Below are 20,594 nucleotides of genomic sequence, written 5' to 3'. Positions count from 1 at the left end.
TACCCTGTCTGCCCCCAACTCCAGTCTAAATGACATTTTCTTTAATTAATTTTCAGAAACCAGCAATATCAAGATCACATTCTTGATTTTTGTAGCATTCCAGTTATATATATATTGTACTGCACTTGCCTAAATTATGTATTCTAAATAGCCTCTGCCCCAGATACAGTGCAACTGTAATACACGAAATTCTTTCGATTTACTCACTTTCCTGTGGAAAAAGGCAAATATTTGACAGGAAGTAAGTTAGAAGTAATCAGTTTCTGTGTTATTCTAAAGCCAGTGTGCATTCCAGCCCCCTCTCTAATGGCTTGTTCTCTGGAGGTCTTCCTTTGTGTGAACACTGGCTGCATCTTGGTTTTCATGCCTTATTGATTACATGCATGTCTTGACTGGTCTCACTGCCCCAGTTCATTTAACACGTAATGAATACCTTCCATATTTAAAGCTTTTTTTTTTTTCCTACTCCCTTTCATGTTCACCTTGTGTGTGTCTATGAATTGGTAACCTGCAAACCTTCCCTGCTTGGGCTTTTAACTGGTTCCAGGCTGCTGAGTGTATGTATGTGATACAAGTGTACAAAGACAGGTGTACAAAACTCACATGTACAGATAAACACATTTTTCTCATATATATCTATCTATATTGTAAATACCTTTGTCCTGGTATTTCTCCTGGATTCCTTCCTACCTCCCTAGCCTGTTCTCTGCATAAAAATCTTCCATTCTGCTCTGATCCTTTCCTCTGAACTGTAACTGTGTCTTGGGATGTGAGAGGGGGGCGTGGTATTCATACACCTTTGAATGACAGCAGAATCCCCCTGTACATTATTTTTGATCGAGTGCCTGGATTCTGGAGGTATGCACAAGCATCTGTGAGGGAGGAGAGAAACAAACGCCTGTTTCTCCAGCCTGACCGGTCACATCAGGGCTGGAGATCAAGGGACTGACAGCTGGAGCACCCCTGAATCCCTCCAGATCCCATTAGCACTTATTTCCTGCTGCTCCCTGGCGCTCAGCCTCTGTCTGCATGTGCGTGTGTTGTGTCACTGGGACTAGTTTTAGAGCTACCTGTGGAGCCAGGTGGGTTCAGTCAGCTCTTAATAGTGACTGTGATGAGCTGAGCACAGCAGATGCTAAGTCGTAAACATAATGTAATGATGTTTATTGTTTGCAGTGACGTAGGAAAATATTCTATAGTAATGACTATTGATTGAGTACCGATACCGTGGAGTATTTTCTGTGTATTTCATGTAATCGTCACTGCCCTCCTAAGGTAGATACTATTTATTTCTCGAGGAAATTGAGGTACAGATGTTAAATACGGAGACATTTTAGAAAAATGTTTAGTGAGAAGTAAAATGTGGGATCATGGCTAAGCGTTGGTTATTAAAATGATTTTGTTAATCAGCTTCACAGTTCTTTCAAAGGATTGTGATTAGTGGAGGTGTTATTATAGAGAGGTTTTGGGGTCTCCCCATGCCCACGTAATCTAATCCTCTGCTCTACTGAGTTTATTTCCTCTCCATTTCTTCTTTGGAATCCTTGAGCCTACCCAAGGCTCTGGACTGAAGAAGAATCAGGAGATTAGGGTGGATGTGGGTTTGGGTTTTGTTGGATATTCTAAGGGGAAGAGCAGCTGATTGGAGTTCAGAAAACCTGTCTTAGGGCAATGCCACTGACGTGCAGAGCGCCAATGGGCCACTGCCTTACCACTGATCCTAGACATGGAAATCTGAGTGTGCGCCGGCACGGAGGGGAGGCCCTGTAATGGGATGAACCAGAATTTTTTTTTTTTTTGGAATTGTGGAACCGAATTTCGCATGTGACATTATGATCAGTCAGAAACTGAATTAATTTGTTTTTTGTTTAAAGATTTTATTTATTTGAGAGACAGAGCAAGAGAGAGAGCAGGAGTGGGGAGGAGAGGGAAAAGCAGGCTCCCCGCCAAGCAGGGAGCCCAATGTGGGGCTCGATCCCAGGACCCCAGGATCATGACCTGAGCCGAAGGCAGACGCCTAACCAACTGAGCCACCCAGGCACCCCTGAATTAATTTGTTTTTATGTTAAGCTTTTTTTCTAGGAATTAAGTATCATAGTCTTTAATATAGATATTAGCTCCTGTAACTCACACCAGCATGCACCTTGTGTTTCTCTGGAGCAGAGAAATAATGGAGCAAATGCTGGTTATTTTTATTATTAGTTTTACTAATAATAACATATATAAAAATATATATTTTTATATTTTAAATATGTATTTTAATATATTTTTAAATTTATGTTACTTATAAATATATAAATTTATATATTTATATAAATATAAAACAGTAATAGTTTTACTAATTTACTATTAGTTCTAAGCTGATAAATCACTGAATAGCACACCCTTAGAGGCTTAGTAACAAGAGCCAGAAGATAATGTTTCTGTAACTACAGAGAACAGTGGTAGCGTTCATCCACCAGAAATAGGGCCCAGCTCCAATGATAAAGGAGTGGACGTTGCTATATCCTCATAGCAGAAACTGCTGTTTGTCAGTTGAAGGGTAGGAAATTGGGGAATGCGTATGATTGGAACAGTGCTTGCGTTTGCACTGACTACAGAAGAATACGGAGAGAGAGAGCACGGCAGGAAGAGTCTCATGGCTGAGTGAGTAGAGAAGGTTCTTGAAACCAATCATGGGAAGCTAATACATGCTGCCACTTCTGGACGCTTGAAAGGTGACCGTACTAAAGCCAGTGCTAAGACTGATTTGGCAGTAGTGTGACTGTCTAAGAGGGAATTCTGAGACTGGGAAACCAATCAGAGAGAGGTGCCCAGAGCCTAGACTAAATCTCTGCAGAGATTTAGGAGGGCAAAAAAGGCAGATATTTTCTAGCAATGAGATTCAGATGACATGAGGCTCATGAGCCAAAATTCTTTCATTTATCACCAATTCACCTTGCCCTTCCAGAATGTATTATTCTAAGATTTCTGAAATTATGTGTGATTGTGTATACAACATAGGGCAGAAACACTAGCTGGGAAAATGAGCTCTTCTGCAAACCTTGGTTTGAGTACCAACTTCTGTGTTACTGTTAAGAATATGCCTCTAACATAGCCATCTCGATGTAACTGCCTAACTCCCATCAAAATATTGCTTTTTACATTTCACGATGCTACACCTCTCATTACAGCTATAGGGGTCCAGTTCCATGGTACACCATAAATCTTGACTTACCGCCCTACAAAAGATGGCATGAATTGATGGCTGACAAGGCACCAGCGGTATGCTGATTGTTAAATCTTCTATTTCTGACATTACTGAATATAATTGCATTTTTAAAAGAGCATTTCATGAAATTACACACCAAGTATTTTAAGGATATGATTTTGATATTTTTCTCCTGTTAACAACAGAAGAAATGATGCCATTTTTCTGTAGCTTCCTGGTCTTTTTATTCGCCTTTGCCTTTGTTTCTTTCTATCATCTGCCTTTTTCTAATTAATTAATAAAATGGCCTGTTAAAGATGTATTGTGTGTATATGTTAGATGAAAATATTTCCAAATAGCACTCTATTTAACTATGTATGGATAAATCAAAAGGTCTGTGTCTGTTTTCATTTTACCAATATTAATCTTAAATGTCAACATTTTTTATGTCTCTTGTTAAACAATTTATTTATTTTTCAGCTAAGGATTATAGTGAATTCCCTGAAGGATCTAGTAAATGCATTTGTGCCAAGTGGAAAAATTATGCAGATAGTGGATCAAAAGTTGGTAAGAAATATTATTTCCCACAATAAATTTTAAACATACACACATCCACATATAGACACAGAGTTCAGAAAAGGCTTTGGTATTTATTTAAAGGCATAATTTGACAACTTCTTCTAAGGAGCTTTCGGACAAGTTTGCATTTATTGTAGACCACTATCAAAACTTTAGAGGGACTTAAAATTCTGGGGTTTGGTAATGTATGAATAACAGGACACAAAATAGCATGGCAAATTTTGGCAATTAACTGCCCCTTAATTTTTTTTTTTTTAAGTATAGACTATTTACAGAACAGTGGGCACATATATATTTCGTCTGGCAGCATGGCATGTCCTTCCCCTTAGACATACAGTTGACCCTTGAACAGCACAGGTTTAAACTGGGAAGGTCCACTTAAACATGGATTTTTTTTTTTTTTAATAAATACAGTAAAGTATTGTAAATGTATTTTCTCTTCCTTATGATTTTTCTAACATTTTCTTTTCTCTACCTTTTTAAATTGTAAGAATACAGTTTAAAATACATATAACATAGAAAATGCATGTTAATTAACTATTGGTATTATCGGTAAGGTTTCTGGTCAACAGTAAACTCTTGGTGGTTTTGGGAGAGTCAAACATTATACGGGGATTTTCAACTCTACAAGAGGTGGGCGCTCCTAACCCCCGCATTGTTCAAGGGTCAACTGTACTTATATTTGCCAGTTCACTATTGAAAATTTGGGTTGTTTTTTTTTAAGTACTTTGCCTCTGTATCTCAGGACACAGATTTTTCTACATATGACCAAATGATATATTCTGCCCAGCTCTGTACTTCATGGAGTCCTTCAGTAGCTGTGACCATTGAAACTCACTGGGTTGAGTGTTTCTTGGAGCTCTGTATTTGCCAAATCAGTTCATTTTCCTCCTGGTCATGCAGGAAGACTCCATTTCTTCAGCTCCTTTTTAATTTAGGTGGAACCAGTGGAAAATCTAGGGCCTGGCCCTTGGAGCCCCCTAGAGATCCTCATCACCCTGTTTCGGTCATCGCTCTGGGACCCTCAGTGTTCTGCAGGGTACAAAGGATTGGGGGGGACACCCAGGGCATAGGGCAGATGTTTCAGCACTTATGACATTTGGGATTGGATAATATTTTGTTGTGGGGGCTGTCTGTGCATTGTTGGATGTTTAGCAACATCCCTGGCCTCTACCCACTGGGTGCACCCCTTCATTTGCGAGACCCAAAAATGCCTCTAGATATCACCAAATCTCCCCTGGGGATAAAACCACCCCTAGTTAAGGATCATTGAGTCCCAGAGACTGGATGCTCTAGGCATGTCATCCCTGTGACACTTGGACCCATCAGCCACCAGCTCTGTTCTCCCTCATATTTATGCTTTCAGAGTCTTTGATTGAGGGTCTCCTTCATGTTCATACCAACCAGACCTCCCCCACATACAGAGGTGGGCAGGAACAGCAGACGAGAGGCCCCTGCTGTCCCCAGACATGGCACATGCCCAGGATTGCATTCAGACAACACTGGGTTTTTTTTTTCCCTTAAACATTGGATTTTAAGGTTGGATCCATCACCTAATAACTATATCCTTTGACATGTTTCTTAAGCTGTGAAATGTCAGGTTTCTCATCAGGGAGAATACACTAATCATACATATTTTATATGGTCGTTGTGAGGATTAAGTGAAATACTGTCTATAAAGCACAGTGCCTGGATATGATAAGTGGTTAATACATGTTCAGTAAGTCATCTTTGTGTGTTAAATTGGCAGGAATATTCCACTTGTGTAATGCTTTGAATTCCTAAGGGGGAAAAGAAAATATGCTTAGGTCGCATGACATAAATACCAAGTCGGTGACAAATGAGACTTGCAAATTTTAAGCACATTATTTTATTAGCGAGAGGCTGTGAGCTTAAATTTTGATCTCACCTTTAGTGGAAACTTGCATTTGAGAATAAAAGTATATGTCCACTGGGGTTTTGCTCGTGTGTCCATTGTTTGCTCACAGACTGTGATAATGCATCTTAGCCTGGGAAGCCCATTAACTAAGACAGAAGGTTTTGTGAATGACTAGCAGACAGATTTGCCTTTATGAGTGTGGAAAAGAAGTAGTAATGAGGGTGCAGCGCCAAGGTGGAGGGTGAATTTGGGTGGAGATAAGGGGTGCTTGTTGTGATGTGTTTGCAGGCCATGTTAGGTCATCCAAGAGCAGTTTTTCCAGTTCCCTCTTTTTTTGGAGAACAGGGTGAAATATAAGGCAGGAAAAAACAGTCATAGATAGGTCTTGGCATAATACCTGAGAACAGTTGAGTTTAAGGGAATAAAAGCAAGAGTTAAGGAATGGGGGGCCCAATATTGAGTACTAGATAGAGTCTCTTAGAAATACAGGATGTAACAGTGCTTTATCCATGACTTTTATCACTTACCATGGAAGGGGCATCTAGAACATATTATATGTAAAAGAACCAAATCTCAAAGTAACGCTTTAGGTCAAATGATTGATAATTTATTTGTTTTCCAGCCTGGCCTACTTGGCAACTTTCCTGGTCCTTTTGGGGAGGAAATGAAGGGGATCGCAGCTGCTACTGAGATACCGTTAGGTAAAGTTCACTTTGCAGCTTTTATAAGATTTAATAACGCACTTTAAAATTTTTCTATTGAGGTATGATCTTACATACAGTTAAGTGCATAGATCTTAAGTATACAGCTCAGTAGAGTTTTTAAAATGCATGAATTCATGTAATCACAACTCAGATCAAGACACAGAAAATTCCAGCAATCCAGAATGCTCCATCACACCATCTCACGGATGGTACCGCATCCCCAAGTTAACCGCTTATTCTGACTTCACCATACATGAGTTCTGCCTTCTTGAACCTCCTGTACATGGTGTGAACTGTTGTGTCAGGTTTCCTGTACTTATCTAGAGTACCAAAATCGATCGATCTATCTCGAGTACTTATTTAGAGGTAGTATGCTACTGTATGAATAGGATGTTTGGGTGGTTTCTAGACTTCGGATATCAAGAATAAAGCAGTTATGAATATTCTTGTATCTGTCTTTGATGGACATGTGCACTCATTTCTGTTGGATATATACCGGGTTATGGGGTAACTGTGTTTTAGCCTTGTAGATTCTGTCAAACAGTTTTCCAAAGGAATTTTGTCCACTGACAATCAGCATAGTACAAGAGTTTTAGTTTCCTCTGCTTAATACTTCTCTACCTGGTAGCATCAGTATTTTTCATTTGAGCCATTTGGTTGAGTGTGTAGACTCCCATTATTGTGTCATTTGCTTTTTCCTGATGACTATAAGATTGTACAACTATTGACCTTTCCTTTCACTGGTTAGTGTTTCAGTTGTTTTTGCTTCTTTAAAAAAATGGTTAAAAAAGATAGTCTCTCTCCTTCCTTCCTTCTAAAGGTGAAATGTTTGTTACAGTTTTTTGCCCATTTTTTATTGGTTTTAAAACATTCTTTTTTTTCAAGTTTTTAATTCCAGTTAGTTAACATAGTGTTATATTAGTTTCAGGTATATGATATAGTGATTCAGCAATTCCATACATCACCTGGTGTTCATCCCAACAAGTTCATCCCTCCTTGATCCACCTGTCTCCTCTCTGGTAACCATCGGTTTGTTCTCTTTAGTTTAAGAGTCTGTTTTTTGATATGTCCCTCTCTCTGTTCTCCCCTTTGCTCATTTGTTTTGTTTCTTAAGTTCACATATGAGTGAAATCATATGGTATTTGTCTTTCTCTGATTGACTTATTTCACTTAGCATTATACTCTCTAGCTCCATCCATGTTGTTTCACATAGCAAGATTTCATTCTTTTTAGGGCTGAGTAATGTTCCATTGTATATGTACATACACACACACACACACCACGTATCTTCTTTATCCATTCATCATTCAGTGGACACTTCAGCTTCTTCCATAATTTGGTTATTGTAAATAACGTTGCTATAAACATAGGGGTGCATGTATCCCTTTGATTCAGTGTTTTTGTATTCTTCGGCTAAATGCCCAGTAGTGTGATTGCTAGATTGTAGGGTAGTTCTCTTTAATTTTTTGAGGAACCTCCATACTGTTTTCCACAGTGGCTGGACTAGTTTGCATTCCCATCAACGTGCACTTTTTCTCTACATCCTCACTAACACCTGCTGTTTCTTGTGTTGTTGATTTTAGCCATTCTGACTGGTGTGAGGTGATATCTCACTGTAGTTTTGATTTGCATTTCCCTCATGGTAAGTGATGATAGCCTCTTTTCATGTGTCTGCTGGCCATCTGTGTATCTTCTTTGGAGAAATGTCTGTTATGTCTTCTGCCCATTTTGTAATTGGGTTGTTTTTTGGGTGTTATATAAGTTCTTTATATATTCTGGATACTAACCCTTTATCAGATATGTCATTTGCAAATATCTTTTCCCATTCTGTAGGTTGCCTTTTAGTTTTGTTGATTGTTTCCTTTGCTGTGCAGGAGCTTTTTATCTTGATGAAGTCCCAGTAGTTTATTTTTGCTTTTATTTCCCTTGTCTCAGGAGACATATGTAGAAAAATGTTGCTATGGCCAATGTCAGAAATTACTGCCTGTGCTCTCTTCTAGGGTTTTTATGGTTTCATGTCTCATGTTTAGATCTTTAATCCATTTTGAATTTATTTTTGTGTATGGTGTAAGGAAGTGGTCCAGTTTTATTCTTTTGTATGTTGCTGTCCAGTTTTCCCAGCACCATTTGTTGAAGAGACTGTCTTGTTCCCACTGTATACTCTTTCCTGCTTTGTCGAAGATTAATCGACCATATAATTGTGGGCTTTCTATTCTGTTCCATTGATCTATGTGTCTGTTTTTGTTCCAGTACTGTACTGTTTTTTTATTTAAATTCAATAATTAACATATAATGTATTATTTGTTTCAGGGGTACAGGTCTGTGATTCATCAGTCTTATATAATACCCAGTGCTCATGACATCACGTGCCCTCCCCAGTGTCCATCACCCAGTTACCCCATCCCCCCTCCCCTCCAGCAACCCTCAGTTTGTTTCCTATGATTAAGAGTCTCTTGTGGTTTGTCTCCCTCTCTGGTTTTGTCTTGTTTCATTTTTTACTCTCTTTCTGTCTTGATCACTACAGCTTTGTAATATAACTTGAAGTCTGGAATTGTGATGCCTCCAGCTTTGCTTTTCTTTTGCAAGATTGCTTTGGCTATTCGGGGTTTTTTGTGGTTCTATACAAATTTTAAGATTGTTCTAGTTCTGTTAAAAGTGCTGTTGGTATTTTGATGGAGATTGCATTGAATGTGTAGATTGCTTTAGGGTAGTGTAGATGGTTTTAAGGAATTCTTTATATATTCTGGCTACAAGTCTTTTGTCAGATTATCTTCTCTGTGGCTTCAAGTCTGTGGCTTGCATTTTTACTCCCTTACTGGTGTCTTTTGGTGAGCAGAAATTCTTAATTTTAATGAATTCCAATTTAATTTAATGAAAAAGACTTTTCCTGCCACCCCAATTTTATTTTTGAGCTACCAAAGTGATAGAGTTATTATTTTAAGTAGCCAGTAGTACCTTGTTTTTTTTAACAAGAGAGATAATTCAGAATTTCTGAAAATCAATATTATTTATCAACAGAGGTGACGAGGTTTTTTTATTGTTTTTTACTTCTTTAAAAAGATGTAGGGGCACCTAGGTGACTCAGTCAGTTAAGCATCTGACTTTGGCTGGGGTCATGATCTCAGGGTCCTAGGATCAAGCTCCGTGTTGGGGTCTCCACTCAGCGGAGAGTCTGCTTATCGCTCTCTCTCTTCTCCTTGTCCCACTCATGCTCTCTCTCTCTCTTTCTCAAATAAATAACATCTTAAAAAAATGATGTAAAAAGATGGTCAGTGTACTAGAAGTATATTCTTGCAGCCTATATGAAAAACAAGTCTTTAATTCCTTTATTATGTAAAGAACCCTAGCAAATAAAAACCACATATAAATATCTCGAGAGAAAAATGGATTAAAAAGATTAACACATGATTTGTAATAAAGTAAGAGCAGAATCTTACCAAAATGGAAGTAAAATACACATTAGATTAGGATGGGAAAAAAAATGTTAAGCTTAACATGTTAACATGAATGTGATAAAGTGTACTGTATATCTTTAATTATTTAATTAAAATAAATTATTGTGTTTGCATAGGGTTGATACACAGAGTTAGATTAGTTTCGGGTACACACCATGGTGTTTCAGCACATCACTGTACATTGTACTATGCTCACCACAGGGGTAGAACACTATTAAAATACCTCTGGCTGGATTCCCTATATGCTGTGTCTTTTATTCCCATGATGTATGCCTGTTAATTAAATGCTTAGTGGTATTATTATACAGTTGTAGAAAAATATTCAAAAATTAAAATGTTTTAAAATGGATTTTCTTGGTAGCTCTGCACTAATTTTTTTTGTTTAAAGATTTTATTTATTTATTTGACAGAGCGATAGTGAGAGCAGGAACACAAGTAGGGGGAGTGGAAGAGGGAGATGCAGACTTCCCCGCCGAGCAGGGAGCCCGGTGCGGGGCTCGATCCCAGGACCCTGGGACCATGACCTGAGCCGAAGGCAGACGCTTAACCGACTGAGCCACCCAGGCGCCCTCCACTAATTTTATTAACAGTTCCTGGATCTCCTTTCTCAGCTTAGAAATATTGTCACCTCTAAAAATGTGAGCAAAACACATGTTCAGTATATAACAAAGAGCCAGATGTATTGTTATCATATTTTGGGGCACCTGGGTGGCTCAGTTAAGGTCACTCAGTGATTTCGGTTCAGGTCATGATCTCATGGGTCAGCTCAGGTGGCGATCTCATGGGTTGTGGGATCGAGCCCTGCCGGAGGCTCCGTGCTCATCTGGGAGTCTGCTTGAAATTCTCTCCCTATACCTCTCCCCCCACTCACATGCACATGCACTCTTCCAGACCCTCTCTCAAATAAATCTTTAAAAAAAAAAAGTTGTCATATGTTAGCACCCCCAAGCCAAATTAAAATGAAGCATATTGATGAAAAATTTGGACATCACGTTACAGTACAATTCCAATGTGCCTGGGTGTTCAGCTTGCCCAAACGGCTGACCCTTTGGGGGCTTGTTTGTGTGTGCAGAGTACAGGTTGGTGAGCTACTTCTACCTGCCCAGCTATGCAGGTGCGCTCACACTGGTCTGCGGACACATATACCACAGGAAAAACTCACACGTGGTGATTGTTAAACCTTTTCTTAAAAAAGAATTTTCTAACAATGTCCTGCTTCTGTATATTGACCAAGAAATGTCCTGTCTTTTCTCATAGGAGAGATTATTTCATTCAATGTGTTCTATGAATTTTTTACCATTTGTACTTCAATAATAACAGAAGACAAAGAAGGTAAATGTGCTGAGGGAGGGTGGGCAGTGTAAAGTACAAAGTAGAAGAAAAATCTAAATAAATAGAATTAGAACTTGTAATATCCAGGCTTACTCTTCAAATTCTGTGTATGTAGCATATAGTTTAAAGATCTTAGCAAATTTTTTAAAAGCGACTTTAAAACTGTCCTTATTTTGAGACCACTATAATGGCTATTAAAGTTTAATTCAGGGATGCAAAAAAACTTGGAAGAAGTGTTTCAGGACTATAAACATTCTTACCCTTTCAGCTAGTCTACCTTCTACTGTTCTTCATGATTTAGTATAAGTACTCACAGGGGTACCTGATTATCTTTATATGCATAGTGATCCTAGCCTTTCCTTGAAGCCCATAACAAATCTTGTCCCATCATTTCCCAGCCAAGGGACCCTGTGTAGACAGCCTCACTTTCCCATGTTTTTTTCTGGCAGGTCCCAGAATGCAAGGCACAGGATGATGTGCCCCGATTTACTGTTAATTTAGACCTCTCCTCTCAGTAGGAAGTCTGCCTGTACCTGACCCTTGAAGTGTTCAGCTGTAGGTAACAATTCCTGGAGGGAAGTGTGTTGGCAAGTCACATTAGGTGAGGCTAAGGTAGCTATGTCCAGGTAACTGTCAGTGGACCACAGAAAGACCACTGATCCTTTTCTTGTATTGTAATTTTACCTGGAACCCTGTGCTCTCAGATAATTGGGAGGGGATCTGGCCAATGTGACAGGCACAACAGTTTGATCTTATTAAGGCTTATGATATTAGGGTGCTGCTTAATTCTTACCGTTGGATTGAACAGTTGTGGATATCAATAAACCAGAATTAAGTGTCCAGCTTTGAGTTAGAATCCATTATGCTGTCATAACTGCTGCCCCATGTGTCTCCTTACTTTAAATTAGGTCATCTACTACATGGGCGAAACATGGATTTTGGAGTGTTTCTTGGGTAAGTAAAGAACACAGTGAGTATCAATCCTTAGGAAGAGTATGTTGTATTACATTGATGAAAAGTAAATCCCAAATCATGGCCAATATATGACCAGAAGTGAAGATACTAGATAGTTTTGAGACAAGCTGGGCAGGCACACTATTTGGGAGTCTGTAACTGAGTTGAACCTAGTAAACAGAAATCTGGAGCATGATTGAAGGCCCCAGATGCATGTCAGGCTTATTTCTTAGAAAGGAAGAACAGAATTCTATTTTACATCTTCTTAACATTCCTGAAAAAATATAACAGGGCTTTGTAATTAGAGACCTACATTTGAATCTGGGGTTTGTTATTTAGTAGGCTGTGTTGTATTGGGTTATTTAGCTTCTCTGAGCCTCTAGTTTTATCATATGGAAAACGGAGGGTAAAACCACTCATGTCGCAAAGTTCTTGTGAGGCTTGATCATTAATGAATTAGGGAGATAAAGCACCTGATATAATGCCTGGCCATGATCATTATATATTCATCATTATTATCATCATTGTTTTTAAATGTCACTGAAATTTGTCTTTTGTAGGTGGAATATAAACAATAATACCTGGGTCATAACTGAGCAACTCAAACCTTTGACAGTGAATTTGGACTTCCAAAGAAACAATAAAACTGTCTTCAAGGCTTCAAGCTTTGCTGGCTATGTGGGCATGTTAACAGGATTCAAACCAGTAAGGAATCTACTGTTACATCATTTTACAGGTAGCTCTGTGTCCTGATTTTACTGCCTGTGAAAGGTGGGGTCTAAGGACCTAAAAAAGAGTATGAAGCCCCAGTTCACCCCTTTGCACTTCTTGTTACCATCATAAGTGTGAGCTCACGTGGTAGAGAAGAGTAGAAAAGGGACGAAGGTTTGTTTCTGAACCTCTTCTGAGGAAAAAGCATGTGGCTGGATGTGGAGGGCTGGATGTGGAGATAAATCTGGCGTCTGGTCTTTAATCTGCCACTCAGACAAGTTAGGCATTTATTCTCTGCATTTCATTTTCCTTCTCAGAAAAGTGTGGCCAGTAACATTCCACCTGCTCATTTCACACACTACACATGAAGATATTTCAACTTCTAAAAGCTGTTAATAGAACATGATAGTATAGTTTTGACTCAGCTTTGCATCCCCCGCCCCCATCCCAGGATTCGCAACCCAGCATAAATACGAGAGGGCCTTAAACAGGATGGTTGAAGTTTCTGACCTCATTGCTTTGTCTTGTTTTCAGGGACTGCTTAGTCTTACGTTAAATGAACGTTTCAGTATAAATGGCGGTTATATGGGTGAGTAGAGTTCTCTTAAATGGGAATTTCATAGATGTTTTAAGAGGAAGGCCGGACTGTGTCTTCTGGTTCACAGTCTAACCTAACTGCAGGCCTGTGACACTGTGTTTGATTTCTTCCAGGTGTCATAGAATGGATTTTGGGAAAGAAAGATGCTATGTGGATAGGGTTTATCACTAGATCAGTTCTGGAAAATAGCACAAGGTAATCTGTTCAATTGCTTTATTATCAAATTTAATATTTATTCATTTTTAAATTATTTTTTGTTGGAGATACAAGAGATATAAAACATTATCTGAGTTTCAGGTGTACAACAAAATGTTTTGGGATTGTATATATTATGAAATGATCACCACAGTAAGTCTAGCTAACATCCATCACCACATATAGTTACAGAAACTGTTTACTTTGTGTTGAGAACTTTTAAGATTTACTCTCTTAGCACCTGTCAAATATACAATATAGTATTGTTAACTATTGTCACCACACCATACATGTTTCCAGGAATTACTTATTTTAGAACTGGAAGTCTGTACGTATTGATCCCCTTCACCCGTTTCTCCCACCCGCCATTCCCCACCTCTAGCAACCACCAGTCTGTTCTCTGTATTTATAAGTTTAGATTCTGCATGTAAGTGATGTCATAAGGTATTTGTCTTTCTCTGTCTGACTTCTCTCACTGAGCATAATGCCCTTGTGGTCGGTCCATCCATGTGGTCACAAATGGCAAGAATTTCCTTCTTTTTTTTACAGCTGAGTAATATTCCAGTAATATTCCTTTATCATATATCACATCTTCTTTATCCATTCATCTGTCAATGGTCACTTGGGTTATTTCCATATCTTGGCTGTTGTTACTAAGGCTGCAATCAACATGGGGCTGCAGGTATCTTTTAAAATCAGTGTTTTTGTTTCCTTTGGATATATTACCAGTAGAATTGCTGGATCATATGGTACCTTTTTTATTTTTTGAGGAACCTCCATACTGTTTTCCACAGAGGCTGCACCAGTTTACATTCCCACCAACAGTGTACAAGTGTTCCCTTTCTCCACATCCTCACCAACACTTGTTATTTCTTATCTTTTTGATAGCTATTCCAGCAGGTATGAGGTGATAACTCATTGTGGTTTTGATTTGCATTCCCCTGGTGATTAGTGATGCTGGGCACATTTTCATATACTTGTTGGCCATGTGTATATCATCTTGGGAAAAATGCCTAGTCAGGTCCTCGACCCGTTTTTAAATCAGATTTTTTTTTTTTTTTTTGCTATTGAGTTTTCTGAGTGTGATATTATGATTTTTTTTTTACAAGAAATATATATTTGGTCTTTGTTTCCATTTCTGGTTCACAACTCCCAAAAGCCTTATAATTTCCTAAGTGTTGAGAATGATAAAGGTGTCTTTTGTTATAGTAATGAGGCCGATTATTTAATCAGTCATGCTGATGTAATGAAGCTTCCATCAAACCCAAAAAGGAAAGAGTTTGAAGAGCTGGGTAGCTGAACACATAGAAATCTGGGGAGAGTGGCGTGCTCTGAGCACATGGAAGCTCCATGTCCTTTTCACATACCTTGCCCTATGCATCTCTTTATATGGCCATTGCTTCGTATCCTTTATCATATTCTTTAATAAACTGGTCAACATGTTTCCTTGAGTACTGTGAGCCACTTTGGGAAATTCACTGAAGCTAAAGAGGAGCTTGTTGGAGCCTACAGCCTCAACCAGTCAGCTAGAAGCACAGGTAATGCTTACAACTGGCATAATGGGGCTTAGGACTGGCATCTGAAGTGGGGGATGGGATGCAGTCTTATAAGTCTGAATCCTTGACCTGTGGATTCCAATGCTATCTCAGGGTAGATAGTGTCAGAATTGAGTTCAGTTCTTGGACACCTGCAGGGTTGGATGTGGGAAGCCCCCTCCCCTACCCCACCCCTATGTTAGAGTTGGGTCCAGGAATCATAAAAGAACTAGTTCTTTATATATTTTGTATATTAACTCTTTATCAGATATATGATTTACATATGCTTTCTTCCTTTCACTGGGTTGTCTTTTCATTTTGTTGATGGTTTTCTTGCTGTGCAGAAGCTTTTTAGTTTTTTTGTTGTTGTTGCCTTTGCGTTTGGTGTCAAATCCAAAAACTCATCACCAAGACTAATGTCAAGGACTTTATACCTTATATTTTCTTATAGGAGTTTTATGGCTTCAGGTCTTATGTTCAAATCTTTAATTCATTTTGAGTTGAGTTTTGTGTATGGTGTAAGATAGTGGGTTAGTTTCATTCTTTTGCATGTTACTGCCCTTTCCCAATTGTATCTTCTTGGCTCTGTTGTTGTAAATTGGTTAACCATATATAAATGGGTTTGTTTCTGGGCTGTCTGATCTGTGTGTCTGTTTTTATGTCAATATCATACTGTCTTGATTACTATCATTTTGTAATATAGTTTGAAATTAGGAAGTGTAATGCCTCCAGCTTTGTTCTTCTTTCTCAAGATTGCTTCAGCTATTTGGGATCTTTTGTGGTTCCATTCAAATTTTAGGATTGTTTGTTCTATTTCTGTGAAAAATGCTGTTGGAATTTGCATTGAATCTGTAGATTGCTTTGGGTCATATGGACATTTTAACAATATTAATTCTTCCAATCCATGAACACATTTATTTGTGTCTTCTTCCATTTCTCTTACCAATGTCTTATAGTTTTCAGTGTATAAGTCTTTCACCTCCTTCGTTAAATTTATTCCTAGGTATTTTATTCTTTCTGAAGCAGTTGTAAATGGGACTGTGTCCTTAATTTCTCTTTCTGGTATTTCATTATTAGTGTGTAGAAATACAACTGAATTTTTTATATTGATTTTGTATCCTGAAACTTTACTGCATTCATTTATTCTCACAATTTTTTAGTAGAGTCTTTAGGGTTTTCTATATAGAGTATCATATCATGTGCTAATAGTGACAGTTTTACTTCTTCCTTTCTGATTTTGATGCCTTCTATTTCTTTTTCTTGCCTAATTGCTCTGGCTAGGGCTGCCAGTACTTATATTGAATAAAAATGGTGAGAGTAGACATCTTTGTTTTGTTCCTAATACTAGAGGAAAAGCTTTCAGCTTTTTACCATTCATTGACTATGATGTTAGTCGTGGGCTTCTCAGATGTGGCCTTTATTATGTTAAGACATGTTCCCTCTATACCCACTTTGTTGAGAGATTTTATCATGAAAGGATGTTGAATTCTATCAAACGCTTTTTCTGAATCTATTGAGATGATCATATGCTTTTTATTCTTCATTTTGTTAATGTGGTGTATTACATTGATTTGTGGATGTTGATCCATTCTTGTACCCCTGGAATAAATACCATTTGATTATGGTGTACGATCCTTTTAGTGTATTGTGGTCTATTTTAAATTACTCATACTAAAATAGAAAAATATTTCCTAGCTAATCTTCCATTGAAGAATTATTTCAGAGTTTCTTAGGTTAACCTTTGACATTCATATGGAATTCATGTTGTGTGTGTGTGTGTGTGTCTGTTTAAATCAAAGAAATAAACTGATTTATTTAAAAAGTGCTAGGGATAGTGCCAGTATGAAGGGTACCTATTAGTTTTTCTTGATGTACAAAAATCCTACCCATACACAGAAGAAAATTTGTACAAAATCATTTAAACTGTTAATACCTGTTAACCTAGAAGTTATATTCTCTGCTGGTGCAGAATCTTGTAATAGCACTACGTCCAAGTGACCTAGAATAAATAGGTATCATTCCTGTTTTTAATGAGTTCACGAGAGTAAGATTTAGTGGCCTTTCTGAAAATCCACTTCAATTTCTAATAGCCCTAATTTTCAAGGTTACTTTCTATTCCCTAAGTCCTAGAAACAGTAATTAATATTATTTCTTCTTGATCAATTGTTCAGTAAAAGGCTTAGACAACTAGGGTGGAAGATGATGTTTTGAGGCCCTTTGGTTTGTCCTTTAGATTAGAGGGACTATTTCAGATCTCAGTGTTTCACCACATGGTGTTGGGGATTGTTCCTCCCTGAGCCATTGCTCACCATCCTTTTTTAAAAGAACATGTTTCTCAGATACTTGTGTTCCCTTGGTTTCCACAACTAAAAATTTTTCATTCCAAGTCACCTAAAAATGTTTACTTTTTTTTAATGTTTTATGTAGTTATGAAGAAGCCAAGAATATATTGACCAAAACCAAGATATTGGCCCCAGCATACTTTATCCTGGGAGGCAACAAGACTGGGGAGGGTTGTGTGATCACACGAGATAGAAAACAGTCTTTGGATGTATATGAGTAAGTACACTTGTTCACACAAAATAAGTAGAAACTAAAGCCTAGACTGACATATTTACAGGTTTAAGGCAGGAAGCCTAAGCAGAATTTCTCCTTTTGTATCTAGACTCAACCCCAAGCAGGACAGATGGTATGTGGTACAAACAAATTATGACCGTTGGAAAAGCCCTTTCTTTCTTGATGATCGCAGAACACCTGCAAAGATGTGTCTAAACCAGACAACCCAAAAGGTACATTCACAGTGTCATATGTAGAAAGAAATGGTGACCTTTAAAGAGTATCTTAGTTGTGGCATTTTTCTTTGGCCTTTGAAGAATTTATAAACTTCCTGGTGAGTATCTCTGGACAATCTGTACTGAGTTTTTGTTTTGTTTTGAATTGAAAGATCAAAATTGTATTGTACTTGCCTTTTTGACTCTAATGCTGGATACCATTCTGTGAAGCTGAATGACAAACATGCAAGAATTAAGAGGGCAAAAAGAGAGAGAAAAAGTGATATATTAATACCATTAACTCTCTGACAGTGACTGCAAAGGAAATTCTTTTAGGGGGATTGAGGGAGGTTGACTAAGAATGTCTTTGTTTCTAGTGACCCATTTGTATGGATAAGGCTGCTGACATCTGCATTTAACTTAATGAACTAAATTATTTTTATGTTTTAGAATATCTCATTTGCAACCATATATGATGTCCTGTCAACAAAACCTGTCCTCAACAAGGTATTTTTTTAAATATATATACTTTTAGGGAAGTAATTTGGTCCTGTTTTTATCTTTCCCTGTTATCTTGGATCAGTCAGAGCTAGGACCCCAAGTCATGTTCCACTTAAGGTTGACTTTTAAAAATGTTTTTATGTGACTAAAACAGTAACTCCTGGGAAAAGACAAACCAGTTAGTGTGGTTTGATGTCCAAATTGGTCAAAGTACTGTTTCCAATTTTACTTCCATGACATTTGAATTAAATGTAGCTTTTTACTTTTGATCTCCCCTGTCAAATTTCATGCTGTACACTACAACTAACACCTAAAACTCAGAAAGTCTGAAGTCTGTTTATAGACGCTTTGTGCCTGCATAGTTCCCCGCATTGTGTCAGAAATGCGGGAAGGGTAAGGACACCACAGCTGAGCTGGTTATAGTCCGCAGTCTACGCTATTAGGCTTTGCATGACTACTGTTTATACTGTTGAGAAGAGCTGAGTGTTAAAGCATTGCGGTGAAGCAGTGTACTACTCAGGAATGAGATATTGTAAGGAGCTGAGGGGATTCTCTCCTGAGCCTATTTATATTCATGACCTGGAATAATGGTTCTATTGAAGTTAGTTGTTTTAATTATCATTTTTTTACTTATATTCCTAAATGGTGAACTATAATTATTGTTATTAACTTAGTACTGTTTGCAACTTTGTATATTTAATGCCGTTTATATATAATTTATATATTATTTTATATATTAAGTAACCTCATAAAGCAATTTGACATGTATCGAAATTAATACAAGTCAGGACTTCTTAGAATTGGAAACATCCTTAAAATAAAAGTAACTTTTCTTTCAGCTGACTGTATTCACAGCCTTGATGGATGTTACCAAAGGTCAATATGAAACTTACCTGCGGGATTGCCCAGACCCTTGCATAGGTTGGTGAGCACACACCTGCCCCTAGAATGCTCTCTGTGTGGCATGAAGATGGGAACTCACATGCATCCAGCTGGTGCAGCCATCTGATCTTCCAAAGACCAAGACTCAGGGCAGTTTCTCGTTGAGGCATGAGCTTGTCTTTCTTATGTTTACAGTTCAGACTGTTTCTGCCATAACAGTTGATTGTTCTATTTACAGGTAACTTCTTTATGTACAAAAATCAATCATCTAGAATTTGCAGTTTCACTTCACTTTGACTTTTGGGGATAGGGATGGGCAATGAATCTATTATGGGACCTGCCTCCATAGAATAAAGCAAGATTCTTGGTGGGTGTTCAATCCAGCGCATCTGTACATCATGCACTTTTTCACTTTAATGCACATATTTGTATGATTTTCTTTTCCTTCTGGTTCAAACTGTTAAAATTAGCACACCATGGTCTTTGCTGTCTGTGACAGCAATGTAATTTCACTAATTTTGATTGGAGGGGGATGAGACAGACATTCAGCTGTGTAGTTCTCTTAAGAGGCAATAATACTTGAGCCTTTGACCCTGAGTAGGAGTCCTTTTTTGGGTTCATGAAGTAATTAATCCGTGTGCAAGGCGCCTTTCATACACAGAATTGACACGTTCCCTTTTTCATGATTACCTCCCAGTTAACTCCAGGCAGTTGTTAACTTCAGACATGGAATCCCAGGTTCTGTGAATTAACAGTAAATAGGCCAAAGCCTTGTGGAAAGTGAGAGGTGAACCCATAAACTCACATAAGTATCATTCACTTAATAATGTTTAGTTTATCTTTATGATCACTATGTATTTTTAAAAAACATAGTTACTAAAAATGTTTTTCAGAAATCAGTCTATTTATGGAAAGTGCTAAGAGAACTTGTTAACCTTTCAGACTTTAACTGTGAAATGCACCAGCTGGCCGAGACTGTATCCACTTTATTTTGTATGTTACTCGTATTCATGACGCTCAATAAACAGTCACTGGAAGTAGTGCGAGCGGTCTCGTGTGCTGATTCCGTGTGCACCCACGTGCTGGTTTGAGGGCGGGGCTCATGGGGGAGAAATCGAAGCTGAACACAGCGTCTGAAGTAAATTCCAAGGGTTGTGTAGGTGGGTTCTTCAGCTTAGGACTGAATGGTCACTATCTTACATGACTAGTCCTTCCACAGCAGTGTGCAGGTATCCAAAGGCTGTTTTTCCCCTGGGAGGAGATGCTTCCACAAAACTGTAGTGATGCTAATAGCATCTTAGTGAAGCA

The 20,594-nt window shown here is 38.1% G+C and overlaps 1 protein-coding gene across 2 annotated transcripts in view; it reads left to right on the top strand.

The window, feature by feature from the left end:
• ASAH1 (N-acylsphingosine amidohydrolase 1) overlaps positions 1-20,327 on the top strand; it is a 49,122-nt gene extending 28,795 nt beyond the window's left edge. For both annotated transcript variants that reach the window (XM_078069735.1, XM_036109227.2), the window contains exons 3-14: positions 3,174-3,264; positions 3,671-3,757; positions 6,271-6,349; positions 11,065-11,139; positions 12,048-12,093; positions 12,654-12,798; positions 13,339-13,393; positions 13,516-13,597; positions 17,560-17,691; positions 17,798-17,921; positions 18,354-18,410; positions 19,244-20,327. In XM_078069735.1, coding sequence (XP_077925861.1) covers positions 3,244-3,264; positions 3,671-3,757; positions 6,271-6,349; positions 11,065-11,139; positions 12,048-12,093; positions 12,654-12,798; positions 13,339-13,393; positions 13,516-13,597; positions 17,560-17,691; positions 17,798-17,921; positions 18,354-18,410; positions 19,244-19,333 — 993 coding nt within the window. In that variant the 5' untranslated portion in view covers positions 3,174-3,243 and the 3' untranslated portion in view covers positions 19,334-20,327. The remainder of the gene's footprint in view (positions 1-3,173; positions 3,265-3,670; positions 3,758-6,270; positions 6,350-11,064; positions 11,140-12,047; positions 12,094-12,653; positions 12,799-13,338; positions 13,394-13,515; positions 13,598-17,559; positions 17,692-17,797; positions 17,922-18,353; positions 18,411-19,243) is intronic.
• Positions 20,328-20,594: the final 267 nt, after the last annotated feature.

Source organism: Halichoerus grypus, chromosome 3 (assembly GCF_964656455.1).
Source record: "Halichoerus grypus chromosome 3, mHalGry1.hap1.1, whole genome shotgun sequence".
Lineage (NCBI taxonomy): Eukaryota > Metazoa > Chordata > Mammalia > Carnivora > Phocidae > Halichoerus > Halichoerus grypus.
This window is presented reverse-complemented; position numbering and strand designations above follow the sequence as displayed.